This window comes from Cherax quadricarinatus, chromosome 4, assembly GCF_038502225.1.
Source record: "Cherax quadricarinatus isolate ZL_2023a chromosome 4, ASM3850222v1, whole genome shotgun sequence".
Classification (NCBI taxonomy): domain Eukaryota; kingdom Metazoa; phylum Arthropoda; class Malacostraca; order Decapoda; family Parastacidae; genus Cherax; species Cherax quadricarinatus.
The window spans coordinates 42,815,338-42,829,083 of NC_091295.1; the positions used below are offsets into that span (position 1 = coordinate 42,815,338).

A 13,746-nucleotide genomic window follows, 5' to 3' on the forward strand; every position below is an offset into this window, starting at 1 on the left:
AAGATCTAGAGGTGAGTATAATACCGAGTACGTCAACAGAAGCACACATTAACCAGATAACTGCTGCAGCATATGGGCATCTGGCAAACCTGAAAATAGCGTTCCAGTACCTCAGTAAGGAATCGTTCAAGACTTTATACACTGTGTACGTCAGGCCCATACTGGAGTATGAAGCACCAGTTTGGAACCCATGTAGACAGCCTGTACTGTCTGTGCAGACAGTCCCTGCTGTCTGCCAGCTTAGTTCATATTTCACGGCATTTTAGGTGCTGCCCTCTGTAGGCTCACCCACGTCAGTGGGAGGCTGAGCCCACCGGCCCTCACTCCTAGGCCGACCCTCTTGATAGACACAAGTGCTCCCCCTCCACGGACTGGCTTGCGGACACTCCCTCACACTGCCCGTTGTGTACTCACTCCTACCCAATTAAAGCCAAACTAGTCCACGGCCGTATCATTGCTACCTACGCTACCTTCATCGGCACTAAACCGCAGTTCAGCAGTAAGAACAGCAATAACAGTGGTGACAGTAGAGTCAACGGCATTGTGAGCCTCTTCAGGGTGGAGGGGTCAACACCATCGGTCGACGCCAGTCAACATCATCCGTCGTCATCCAACGCCCCTGCTGGCCTAAAGAGTTATCTGTTACTCCCAGCGTCTTGACGGGACCTGAGATAGATCTTCGTCCTAGATTTTTTCCACAAAATCTGGACATAGGCGTCACGGCATCACCTCCAGCCTTAGCAGTCACGTGTTCACCTCATCGCCCTCTCTACAGCCCTTCAACACTCTCCAGCACCATTCTCCTGCCTCTTACAGCGTCCCTACGCCCTTCTCAGCTACAAGAAGTAGAGGTGAGGTCGTTTAGTGTGTTGGCTTCGTGTGGCTTCCCGCGTGATCACGAGGCAGCCCTGGGGTTGGTCCATACCCTAGACAGCTTGTACACATACCAGCCTTCTCTACAGCCTTCTCTGCTACGCAACGACGTCCATCTCGCCGTCCATGTGTGTTGTGTTCTTCCCAAGTTTCCTCCAAGAAGTTCTACCTAGCTTAACCATGTGGAAACCCAGTTGGCTTAGCCCCTAAGCCAGCTCAGTTCAGCCCCCACGCCATCTACAGCAGCTCGTGACTCATCATAGTGTCTACAACTACTCAGCGTCTACGTATCTCCAGCCAGTGCAGTTTTTTTTGTGTTGCCCAGTTAAATTTTTTTTCCCTTGCTGTTACATTCCCAGTTCGTCATCAGTTTTTTTTCCCCAGTAAATTGTTACAGTAAAACTTCCTCGCACCAGTTCCTTGTTTCACTTAAGCTTGTCTTTTAGCACGTTCGAGTAGCGCAGTAAATGTTTTGTTCCGTGTGCTGAAGCCACAGTCAGTCAGCGTGCCCAGACACGCTTGCCAGTGTCAACAACCCACGCACAGCTGTGGTTCACGCCGAGTAGCCACGTTCTTCTAATATCTTATACCTCCACAGAGTAACCCCGGTCTTTCCTGTTCTTCCCAAGTCCATTCTGATAATTTTTCCTACGTCATTGAAGCCCCATAGCAGTATATAAATGCTACGAGGCGTGTAGTGTTACTAGAGCATCACTGAAAGTTTCAGGACCTGCAGCACCCATACCTTCGTCCATCTCCTGCACTCAAAGTTAAGTAAACAGTGACTTACCTAGCATTTCCCAATATTTTGTGACATTATTTAACTGTCCTGCACCAATACAGTTACAGTTACTGAAGCCATACTTCAGTAAATTGTTCAGTGTCATCAGTGCACTTTTTGCCACTTACCTACAGCTTCTTAAATTTTGTAAATTTATTTTGCACTCCTACATTTTAATTCCAGTATTTTATTCTGCATCTTTGCACCTCAGTTATTGATTTAAATTGTTCAGTGTTAACCATTTATACAATTTACCTCTCACATACAGTTTTCATGTAATTCCTGTGTGCTGTTATTTTGCTAGTTGCACCTGCAAGTCAGCCACAGATTGTTGACAACCCTGCACTGTTTGGTTTGTTAGTGTTTTTTTTTTCTTTTAATAAGTGTAATCTTCAAGTATTAGTTTATTCTACCTGCAGTGATACAATCTGTGCCTAGCCCATTAAACTTTTCTCCTGTTTCCCCATTTATTTGCTCTACATATATTCTATGTTTTATCTGTGAATATTCACCTATGTGCATTGCATTTTGCTATTTTGTATACCAAAGTCATTGAGTGTATTTTTGGAAACCTGCTTATTTACTATTAATTGCCAAAATTACTTGTGAAGTTCATTAATTTTGACCTAGAGATTGTGAAATTTTTGTTTTTACCAGTGTACACCTTGCTAACACCAGTGTACACCCTGCTAACACCAGCTAACCTTTGCCATATTCTTGAATTTAATAATTTGCATTTTTATTAATTTTATTTTGTGTGCAATATAGCATTTCTTGATACAGTGTATTTTTTCTGTGATTTTTGGCACTATTCCATACTCTGATATCTTTGCTGTGCCAACTTCCCTTTGTGCAAGTGAATTACTTTTTCTTTGCATTCCAATTTGCAACTGCCAGCACCTGCAATCTTTTTAAACTCTGCTTGCAGCACAGTTTAGTGTTGTGTAGTACCTGATTTATTTTAAATTTTGTGCAATTTTTGCTACCAGTGTTTACAGTTCAACTCCTTTTCATAAATTTTGTTACCAGTCTCCTGGTGAAATTATTGACCACCCTTAGTTTCATTTTGTGCACTTCCCTGTAGTTCATTCACTTGCATACATCTCTTATTTTGTGTTTCAGTGTGTACCACTATTTCCTTTTTATTGTTGTTTTGCTCAAATTATTTCCATCACTAAGCAGTTTACCTAGTACTGTGGTGCTGAGTTCTCTCTGACTCTGTGTTGAATTGTAGCCAGTGCATACCATTTCTTGCTCTGACCTGTTTACCCTCTTCGTGACCTACTTGCATTTGAACAATTGACGTCATGACTAAGACACGCAGTGGCCGTACCATTAGTCCAGATTCTGCTGATGCTAGCAATGGTGCCTCAACCAGCGTGAACACGCGGCAGGGCATCGAAGCCCCCGTGACATTTGGTTAATTTGTGGCTCAAGTCTCGCCCACCAGTGGGCCGGCTACTCGTCCATACCCGACCCTTATTTTTGACGGTCGTTCAAATAGTTTAGAGCCATGGCTGCAGTCAGTCGAGACGACTGTTAAGGCCCTATTTGATAGTCCAACAGATACACAGTACATTCGTGCTGCTGTTGCAGCAGTGGATCTCACCCAGGATGATGTAGGTGCCTTTGTGCAGCTCAATCGCGTTTGTAAGATTCAGTCTTGGGCCGAGCTTAAGGAGGAATTTAGGCGTTATTTTCGGCGTAGTCGCCAACGCCATTACATTGACATTGTTACCAGCGTCTTGGCCGAATGTCAATACCGGCACGAAAGCCCCCTGGCTTGCATTTGCCGGTTTGAGCAAGCCGCCAAAGACTTTACTGATGCCATCAGCTCCACTAAGTGGGTGAATGGTGACAACTGTATTAAAGCTGAAGACATCATCCCCATGCTGGCTGTAGGCATCATGCGGAGGGATGCATCCCCTAACCTCCGAGGTGCCATTGATGCGCTAGGACTCGGCCCTCAGCACGACGTCCTGGGTGCATATGATGCCATTGATGCGATCAAGCCGCCTGCCGAGCAAGGCAAGGTTTGTCGCTTTGCGGATGATCCTATACCCATCCTTCCGGCGCTGTCCACAGTGACCCAGCAGTCGCAGCCAAAAGTTTCTAACCCCAGTCCCACTAACACGCGCCTAAGTAAAAATATTGACCACAGTAACAACAGTCGGTCCCATACAAAAAAGCAGTCATCGACTTCCTGGACCAGGGCGAAACGTCGCCAGCAGACACCACCCCCAACCTCACCTGCTAAGCGTGTAGTGACTTGTTTCAACTGTGGCAAACGAGGCCACTACCGATCGGAGTGTTACAAACCTAAGTCCCCACAAAGTAACCGTCACAGTCCCCACGCTCAGTATCACAGTAACCGTAACCGTCCCCACGCTCAGTATCAAAGTAGCCGTAACCATCCCCATGCTCAGTATCAAGGTAACCGTCACTGTCCCCATGCTCAGCCTCGCGAGGGAGTCAGTATGTACCACAATACTTCCAGTCATACCTCCCATGAGTGTAACAAGCTGCAAAGTATGCTGTCAGCTGAGTGGAGCAAGCAGTCGGCGCGCAATGCACGTGCTAGTAGAAGCCCTTCCGCTAGTTCGGGGGAAGAGGCGCGCCCGCGAAACCAGCAAAAGACGTAGTAACCCTGTCGGAGTCGCTGTATTCCGTCCCTGTCCGCAATGCGTTCGCCGCTCTGGGCAGTGATACGCTTGCCGACAGTGAGGAAACAGAGTGTCTTGACGTTGTTGCCGAGACTCGTACCGTACCTTCCAGGTCGAGCCTCGTCAACAAGCGTCGAGCCTCAAGCAGCTGTGACTCCAGAGATTTCGTCGGCCTGTCATGCCTTCATGTTCGGTATGACAACCCGTGTGGACCGCTCATCGAGTCCACTGTCCACCATAAGCCTGTCCAGCTTTTCCTAGATACGGGTTCGGTGGTTAACATTGTCCGCTCCACTTTTTTCCGAGACATTGGCCTTCACGTGGCCATGTTGACAGAGCCGTCTGCCGTTCAGACCTTGAGAGGAGTCTCAGGTAATCCGCTGACGGTTCGTGGTCGTACAACGTTAGAATTTGCGGTCCAGGGTCACAAGCTGTCCGCAAAATTCTTAGTTAGATGGTATTGTTTTCCATGGTGACCTGCTCATAGGGTTCAAAACCATGGCAGACCTTAGGATCCGCTTAGATCCAGCTGAGTGGAAAGCAGAATTCAACGGAGTGGATGTGCCCTTCTGGGGCGTGCACTTAGGATCCACTACGTGCTACTCTGTCTCAGAGTATGCACAGTGCTTAGAATCGTTGGAAACCGGTGGTTTCCATAGCACATTCTCTCCGGGGTCGGTCTCTTGTCCTGATCGACCTCATAGTAGAGCTCGTTGCCCGTCACCTCCTGGCCATCAGCGCTTAGTTACCAGTGAAACCCAGTCTGGGGACGCCCAGTCTAACCTTCACTCTAACTCTGACGCTGTTGTAGAGAACAGCAGTTGTCAAGCCGCAGTATCCCTGTCGGCAGGCGACTGTCTGACTCGTGTCATGGCATCAGCGAGCAGAGTTACGGCTTATACAAAGTATGACGTCACTTTGTCAGCTAACTCGCTCACTCCTGTTACGGTGTACGTGAGCAGAGCTTTTGAAGGAGACCATGTGCTGGTTGACAACGACACGTGCCGAGTCAAGGGCCTCTCCCTTGAACCATCCTTGCACACAGTGCAACGTGGTAAGTTGCAAGTCCTTGTTGTCAACATGCACAGTCGAGAATTTCCCCTGCGGAAGAATACCTCACTTGTCGACCTTGTCAGATTCCCTCTCCCGGTGAGAGTGGAGGGTGAAGTCCCAGCTGACTTCCTCGTGAGTGCAGTTCTCCCAGGCGAGTCTGCTGCTGACTCTTCCAACACCCGGCCAGTGCAGGAAGATGATCTAGCTTTGACAGACTATCCTGAAGAGGTCCCAAAACTTCTCCAGGTTCTCAATCGTGCACGTTCTGCAGTCGCACTAGATGGTGAGTCAATGGGTTTGACCCCACTGATCTCTCACCGTATTCCACTTGACAAAGGTACTAAACCCATTTACGTACCTGCGTATCGCCTGCCACATGCGCAAAGAGTCTTAGCCGAAGAACTCATTACACGGATGCTCCGTGATGGAGTTATTGAGGAGTCCACTTCCCCGTGGAATGCTCCCCTTATTCTGGTCCCCAAGAAGGACGGAACCTGGCGCCCTGTTATCGATTACAGGAAACTGAATGCATGTACCATCCCAGACCGTTTCCCGTTGCCAGTTCTGAACGACCTGTTGCAGAACATCGGCGATAATAAGGTCGTTTCAACTCTTGATCTTCAAGGGTTCTGGCAGATCCCCCTCGATGATGAGAGCAAAGAGTTGACAGCTTTCTCTACGCCAACTGGTCATTACCAGTTCAGGAGGATGCCATTCGGCTTGCACGGAAGCCCAATCACATTTAGTCGTTTGATGACGACAATTTTCCGTACCCTCCTAGGTGGCACGCTCATGGTCTACCTGGATGATCTCATAGTCATGTCGCAAGATGTCCCGTCACATCTTGAGAAACTTGACAGGGTATTGGACAGGCTAGCTCAGGCAAACCTTAAGGTAAAGCTCTCCAAATGTCATTTCCTCCGGAAGGAAATAAAATTTCTGGGTCAAGTAGTGACTCAGAATGGCATAAAGACGGACGAGTCTAAAATCTCGGCCGTGCAGAAATTCCCCAGACCCATGACGGCGGATGCAGTCCGGTCCTTCATAGGCCTGGCGGGTTTCTACCGCACCTTTATCGCAGGTTTCTCCACCATTGCTGCACCCCTGACACGCTTACTCAAGAAGGATGCCCCTTTTGAGTGGACGTGTGGTCAGGAACGAGCTTTTGCCACCCTTAAGAACAAGTTAACATCAGCCCCAACCCTTAGATTCCCTGATTTCACCAAGGCATTTACCTTGACGACTGATGCCAGCAAAGTTGGCATCGGTGCAATCTTGTCACAGGAATCTAATAGTAAGCAACAGCCTATTGCCTATGCTAGCCGTGTCCTTACTAAAGCGGAAGTCAATTATTCAGTGACAGAGCTAGAAGCTTTAGCCATTGTATGGGCCCTGAGTCATTTTCGGGATATCATCTATCATTATCCTATCAAGATTTACACAGATCATTTACCCTTATTGGCCCTTTTTGCGAATAAGAACCTCTCGGGAAAGCATGCTCGGTGGTCGCTCACGTTCAATGACTACAACCCTGAAATTTGCTATGTCCCAGGTAAGCAAAATGTTGTAGCTGATGCCCTGTCGAGGCATATAGCATTCGTGAGTGTTGGCAATTCGTTCTCTGTTGAGGATCTCGAGAGAGCCCAACGACAGGACCCTGTGTGGTCTCCAGTCCTTCGTTTCCTGACCAAGGAGGACGTTGACTTACAGGTCAAGTCTCCTGTTCCACTGAAGGATTTGGTGGTCAACCAAGGAGTACTGTGCCGTGTTGCACAGCTGGTGGACCCCGGCAGAACCATATACCAACTGGTGACACCAGAGTCCATGATACCAGCTACTCTTAGGTTGATCCACGATGTCCCAGGTGTAGCGCACCCCGGGAAGGACCGCAGTATCAAACAGGCATGAATGAAATATTTCTGGCCTAAGATGGCAGCGGACATTGCCAAGCATGTACATCAGTGTGTTGTTTGCCTACAGCACAAGGGTACCATTACAGGTCCTAACCCCATTCTAAAGTATCCCATTACAAAGGAGCCCTGGGAGAGAACTTCTGTCGACCTGTTGACGAACTTCTCGACCTCGGAGAAGGGAAATAAGCACCTGCTTGTAATGGTAGATAACTTGACGCGGTACAGTGAATTAGTACCCATTCCTGATAAAACCGCCGAAACGGTCGCTAGTGCTTTCCGTGAGCATGTTGTTCTTCGTCATACTTGCCCACGTGTCCTTCTGTCAGACAATGGGTCTGAGTTTATAAATGGCATAATGCAGGATCTTTGCTCCAGATTTAATATTCACCAAGCGCCAGTAGCTCCACGCCACCCTGCGAGTAATGGTCTTGCTGAACGTACAAATCGCAAAGTCCTGGAGGTGCTCAGGGTAACCGTTAACCCAAGTTGTACTACATGGGATGAGGCTATCCCAGATGTTCAGTGTACATTAAATTCCTCCCTCAACAGCTCGATCGGTGAGACACCTCATTTTGCTTTGTATGGCTATGACAAGCGCTTACCATATGAAATTCTGTTTGCTCCACCTAGACCTACTTACGATACTGATAACCCCAGTGTAGTAAAGATGCGGACAACGCAGCTTGTCTTCCAGCAGGTACGAGAGAACCTTATGAAAGCTACTGATAGGTTCACGTCTGAGCGCAATGCCCCCGCCAAGGAAAGCAAAGTGGAACCAGGTTGCAAAGTTTTGTTGCTCAACCCAGTGCAGACCCCAGGTATGCACAAACTTGTCCCAAAGTTTGTGGGTCCTTACCGTGTCCTATGACAGCTCCGTGGCAGTAAGTTCGAGGTGAGGGAGATTGCTACGGGAACTATTAAGGAAGCCCACCTTGATCACATGAAGTATGTGGACCATATGCAGGCCGAAGCAGAGCTGGAGGCGCGTGCGTTGCAACGCCACGATCAGACTAATGCTGGGGACAACCCGTCTATCCCTTCTCCCATTACTACTGGTACGGAAGACGGCCCAGTAAGGCTCCATACCTATGGCCTGCGACCCAGGACAACAGTACATTTCTGTGACATTGACGTACCTACTGACTTGTCTGACTCCTACGCTAGTTATGCTAATTGTTTGCTTGCAGAAATGGGTATAAATGCACACACGTTGTATAGCTAGTCGATAATGGAGTCAGGGTGGACAACATCATGTAATTATGTAAATATTTTTAGAAGGGTACCCAGAGTGTAATGAATTCCATGGATATAGTATTATTGTAGGTATGTGCACCCAGTGTTTTTATAACAAAAAAAAAAAAAAGCCTGTATTACGGTCAGGGCAGTGCTGCCCTCTGAGTCACATGTCACACCTTAGGAAATACTACTGTCAGTCATTGTTTGCAGATGTGAGGGTGCAACAACGTTCGTAGACGAGTGGTCAACTGATGTTCAGCCCTGCGGACAACCTGTATATAGAAGATTTTAGTTCCAGTGCTGACGTCTCCGGACTCTCTCCTCAATGAAACAGCGCGGGCAAACCAGTTTTCTCTTTCCCTGGATGGGAGAGTTTTTTTTTTTTGCCTGTTGCATTTTTATGTCCATTTTTGATTTACTAGTGAGCGAAAGCCAGTCCCTCTCTGGGGCAGCTAGTGTACGTAATTCCTTTATACCTACGGACCCACCAGTATTGTCGCGTCGGGACGACACGAGGTAGGTGGCCGAGCATATGTAGACAGCCTGTACTGTCTGTGCAGACAGTCCCTGCTGTCTGCCAGCTTAGTTCATATTTCGCGGCATTTTAGGTGCTGCCCTCTGTAGGCTCACCCACGTCAGTGGGAGGCTGAGCCCACCGGCCCTTACTCCTAGGCCGACCCTCTTGATAGACACAAGTGCTCCCCCTCCATGGACTGGCTTGCGGTCACTCCCTCACACTGCCCATTGTGTACTCACTCCTACCCAATTAAAGCCAAACTAGTCCACGGCCGTATCATTGCTACCTACGCTACCTTCATCGGCACTAAACCGCTGTTCAGCAGTAAGAACAGCAACAACACCCACACCTGGTCAAACACGTCAAGAAATTAGAGAAAGTACAAAGGTTTGCAACAAGGCTGGTTCCAGAGCTAAGGGGAATGTCCTACGAAGAGAGGTTAAGGAAAATTGGCCTGACGACAATGGAGGACACGAGGGTCAGGGAAGACATGATAATGACAAACAAAATACTGCGTGGAATAGACAAGATGGACAGAGACAGGATGTTTCAGAGATGAGACACAGAAACAAGGGGTCTCAATTGGAAGCTGAAGACTCAGATGAGTCAAAGGGATGTTAGGAAGTATTTCTTCAGCCACAGAGTTGTTAGGAAAGCGGAATAGTCCGGCAAGCGATGTAGTGGAGGCAGGAACCATACATAGCTTTAAGACGAGGTATGATAAAGCTCATGGACCAGCGAGAGGGAGGACACAGTAGCAGTCAATGAAGATGCAGGGCCAGGAGCTGAGTCTCGACCCCTGCAACCACAATTAGATGAGTACAGACCTCAAAACTTTCGTAAAAAAGTTTGCATTTTCATAATACTCAGTGCCAGCTATAAATCGCACAAAATTCACTGACCTGTAGTTTAAGGTAAAAATTGCCAAAACTACACTTATTTAAAGAAAAATAAATGATTTTTTTTTATAATATTCTAGCGGTTCTGATGCTTGGGTCAACGGGTGTTATCCATAGTCAGTACTTGCCTTCCGTGCTGCGGCAATAGCGTGGTAGAACACAGGTAAATCACTACAGTCAGAGCCCACGTGGAATGCGACACCCACTACGCTGAGAGTCAAGGCACGGGCAGCAACCAGCAGCGTCCGGGCTTTGTCAGGCAACACTCCAAACTTCTCGCCAAAACATATGAAGGACTTGGCGGCGTCGTAGCGTATGCGAAGCACCAGCCTGGCGAGATGAGGTTGGAACATTTGTTTGTTGCTGAATGTTATGCCTTCAACGTAATGGTTTACTGCGAATCAAAAGCCGATGATGTGATCACAAGGATGGTGATCACAGGAACAATAACACGAGTAGCATATTCATAAGACTGTGTATTGTGTGCATATACCTTTACTTATAATTAATTTTAATAAGAATATTGTAGTTTCCTCAAAACATTAAAATGAAAATATTTCCTCACATTTATACACTAAGTGATATGTAGTTTGATTATGAACAAACTAGCCATTCTAAGTGTTTTGTGGAGAAATTTTCTCCAGGAGGGGATATCACCCCCCTTCAGCCCCTTGAGCCCCTTTCGGCCCTGAGGGGCCCAGCCCTCTCAGAAGGGGCAAACGTCTTGTTTACTGCTACAGTGAGTAATTGATCACAGATGCCGTACGAGTATGCGACGTGGTCAAGTGACCGCTGCTCCTTGCAGTGTTGCAAAGTGTAGTTTAATAAGAGACAGTACATCTCTTACTTTAGCAGGACAATTAAGGAAAATCCTGCTCCCTCTTTATTACCATAGTAAAGATAGTGGACATTGTTGTCTATGCTTAAGACAGCAAGAATCAAACATTCTGCTTTACTTCATCGAGGAAGTGGCAAGGAAGCAAAAGTACTATGTCAGCTTTTTCTTTGTGCTAGGGGAGTGACGGCATGGGGCGCTGTGGCGTCTTCAGATTACTTTTGACTCCACTGAGAGTGACACTGATGCCAGGATAACCAACAAAGAACAACGATCTGTGCGTTAGTGTGAACAAAGTTTCTCACAAAACACAATAAACACTTAAGAGAAGTGTGATCAGCTTCTCTTGTGATAAGATTGTGAACAATAAAGACAAATCTTGTGGAACATAGTGTACCAGTGTGCGTTTCCTAGACAATGGAAGACGTGGACATCCAAGGACACTTCAGCTTCTATCAAGTCACCGATACCTGTCGAAGGTGTGAAGAACACCATAGCTCACGTTACAAGAGCAAGGTATGTTACGAATTTCTTGTTGTACGGGGGACTGCGCAGTACTTGAGTCGCAAGGAGTTTGTAATCAACCTATAGTCGGCAGTAAGGTGTGGACTTTTGAGTCCAAACAAGTATGTATTTTGTCAGCCATCAGTGAATGAAATATGCTGACATAACACCCCCTAGGGGTAATTTATAATCTTACAAATTATAAATCTTTACAGCCCGTTGAAAGATGGTTTCGACAGCTTCTAGACCTCGTCTGCAGGGGCGGCTGTGTAGACGATTTGCTGTCTTTTATCAGCTAAGTGTTCACTATATTTATATTTATAAATTAAGCTTAGCTGGTAATGCCATTTCTCAACATGTTTTGCAAGGAGAGTGCATTCAATGAAATAAATGACTTACACTCCTTGGAGGGCAGCCGAGATTTGCTAAATGGTGTATTAGCAAGAGGACAAAAATTCAGGTTTTGAGGAGTTTACGGAAAAACACAGATTCTTCTCTTGCTCTTTTGTTAACTCTGATGTGGTCTAGTAAGAACTGTGTGTTGCCCGCCAGTGCCATCTAAGAGCAGGATGCTGAACTCACTGGTTAGATCCTCGGTGAGCTTTTTGATGAATAAACAGAAGAGGAACAGGGTCTAATTTAAACCGAAATATGTGGTTTGTGATGTATTCATATGCTGCATGTGCTGCTGCTTCATAGCTTCATGGAATCCAGAATCTCAGCCGTCTTGGTCTCAGCCATGATGGCTGCATCATGGCTATTCTCAAGGCAGCCTTGACAACAAGACTCTGGAAGAAGCTGCCAACTTGAATCTGTTAATTTAGCTATATATATACTCAGTGGCCACTTAATTAGGTAAACTCTTCTGGTACAGGGTAGGGCTATCTATTGTCCCCAGAACAGCTTGAATTCTAATTGGCATGGATTCAACAGGGTACTGGAAGCACTCCTTAGAGACTCTAGTCAATGTTAACAGGAGAGCATCACGCAGTTGCTGTAGATTTGTTGGTTGCTCATTCATGCTGCAAAATGCTGTTAAACCGCATCCCAAAGGTGCTCTGTCGCACTGAGATCTGGTGACTGTGGAGGCCATTGGAATACACTGAACTCACTGTCATGTTCGTGGAAGCAGCTTGAGATGACTTGTGCTTAGTGATATGGCGAGTTATCCTGCTGGAAATAACGATTCGGGGATGGGTAGACTGTGGGCATAAAGGAATACATGTGGTTAGCAACAATACTCAGCTAGGTTGTGGCATTTAAACGAGGTTGTCTAACCACTTAGAAGATTTCTAAATTAAAGATAAGTATTAGTAAAATATCGGCAGATTCTAAGTTAGTCTAATTAAATAACAGATGATGAAAACATACTGTGCCTCTGGGTAGTTAGCCTTGATCTTATGTAGTTCGGTTTCGCTGTCGAAGGTCATCAAGGAAACTTGACGAGCTTGAGCGAAACGAAGGTGTGAGGGAAGCTTGTAGGGGTTAGCATAGATGATCCTAGATGACTGCGCTCCAAGTCCCAACACCTGCTCCATCTCTGACTGAGTCATCCCGAGGGGTACAAGCAATCAGTTACAGGAATCACAAGCTGGATGTATAATATTTTGTTCATACTATTTATGCATTAATTCAGTCGTGTTTGAATTCTGTATTTTTATCCTGCTATGCTTATACATGCACTCTTTTATAAAGTATTTTTATGAAAAGGTGAATGTATAAGCACAGGAGGCTAAAAGTACAGAAGAATGAATTAAAAATTCAGACGTGACTCAATTAATGCATGAATATGTACAAAATATTATAGATCCTGCTTGTGATACCTATAACTGATACCTTGCACCCTCCTAATCAGAAATCTAAGTTCAATCTGTCCATTTCATTATTTTTTATTTTTATAATGGTGATAATGTACAAGAGTTTAATTAAATTTTAATGATGGGTAAATCATCCAAAATAAACTTGAATGTTAACTTACAATGCTCGGTTGGTTTATTACGTTTAATGGCCATCGACTACACCAGTGCCACTGATGGTGGAGGTCACCTTTACACCATCACTAAAAGATTGTTTAATTCCTAAAATGGGAATAAAAGAATACTTCCAGCATACATATGCAGATTGTGGAGAAATTTTCTCCAGGAGGGGGGTATCAGCCCCCTTCAGCCCCTTTCAGCCCCTTTCAGCCCTGAGGGGCCCAGCCCTCTCAGAAGGGGCAAATATCTTGTTTACTGCTACAGCGAGTAATTGACCCCAGATGCAGTACCAGTATGTGACGTGGCTCGATGCTCCGTGCGGTCCTGTGTTGCAAAGTGTAGCTTAATAAAAGACAGTTCATCTCTTACCTTAGCAAGACAATTAAGGAAAATCCTGCATCCACTTTATTACCATAGTAAAGATAGTGGACATTGTTGTCTAAGCTTAAGACAGCAAGAAACAAACATTCTGCTTTGCTTCATCGAGGAAGTGGCA

The 13,746-nt window shown here is 46.2% G+C and overlaps 1 protein-coding gene across 2 annotated transcripts in view; it reads right to left on the reverse strand.

Moving 5' to 3' along the window:
• Nucleotides 1-13,746, reverse strand: part of LOC128684287 (ornithine decarboxylase 2) — a 73,561-nt gene that overhangs the window by 18,674 nt on the left and 41,141 nt on the right. For both annotated transcript variants that reach the window (XM_070096238.1, XM_070096233.1), the window contains exons 5-6: nucleotides 12,646-12,818; nucleotides 10,064-10,265 (exon numbers count right to left, since the gene is read on the reverse strand). In XM_070096238.1, the coding sequence (XP_069952339.1) occupies nucleotides 10,064-10,265; nucleotides 12,646-12,818 (375 nt within the window). The remainder of the gene's footprint in view (nucleotides 1-10,063; nucleotides 10,266-12,645; nucleotides 12,819-13,746) is intronic.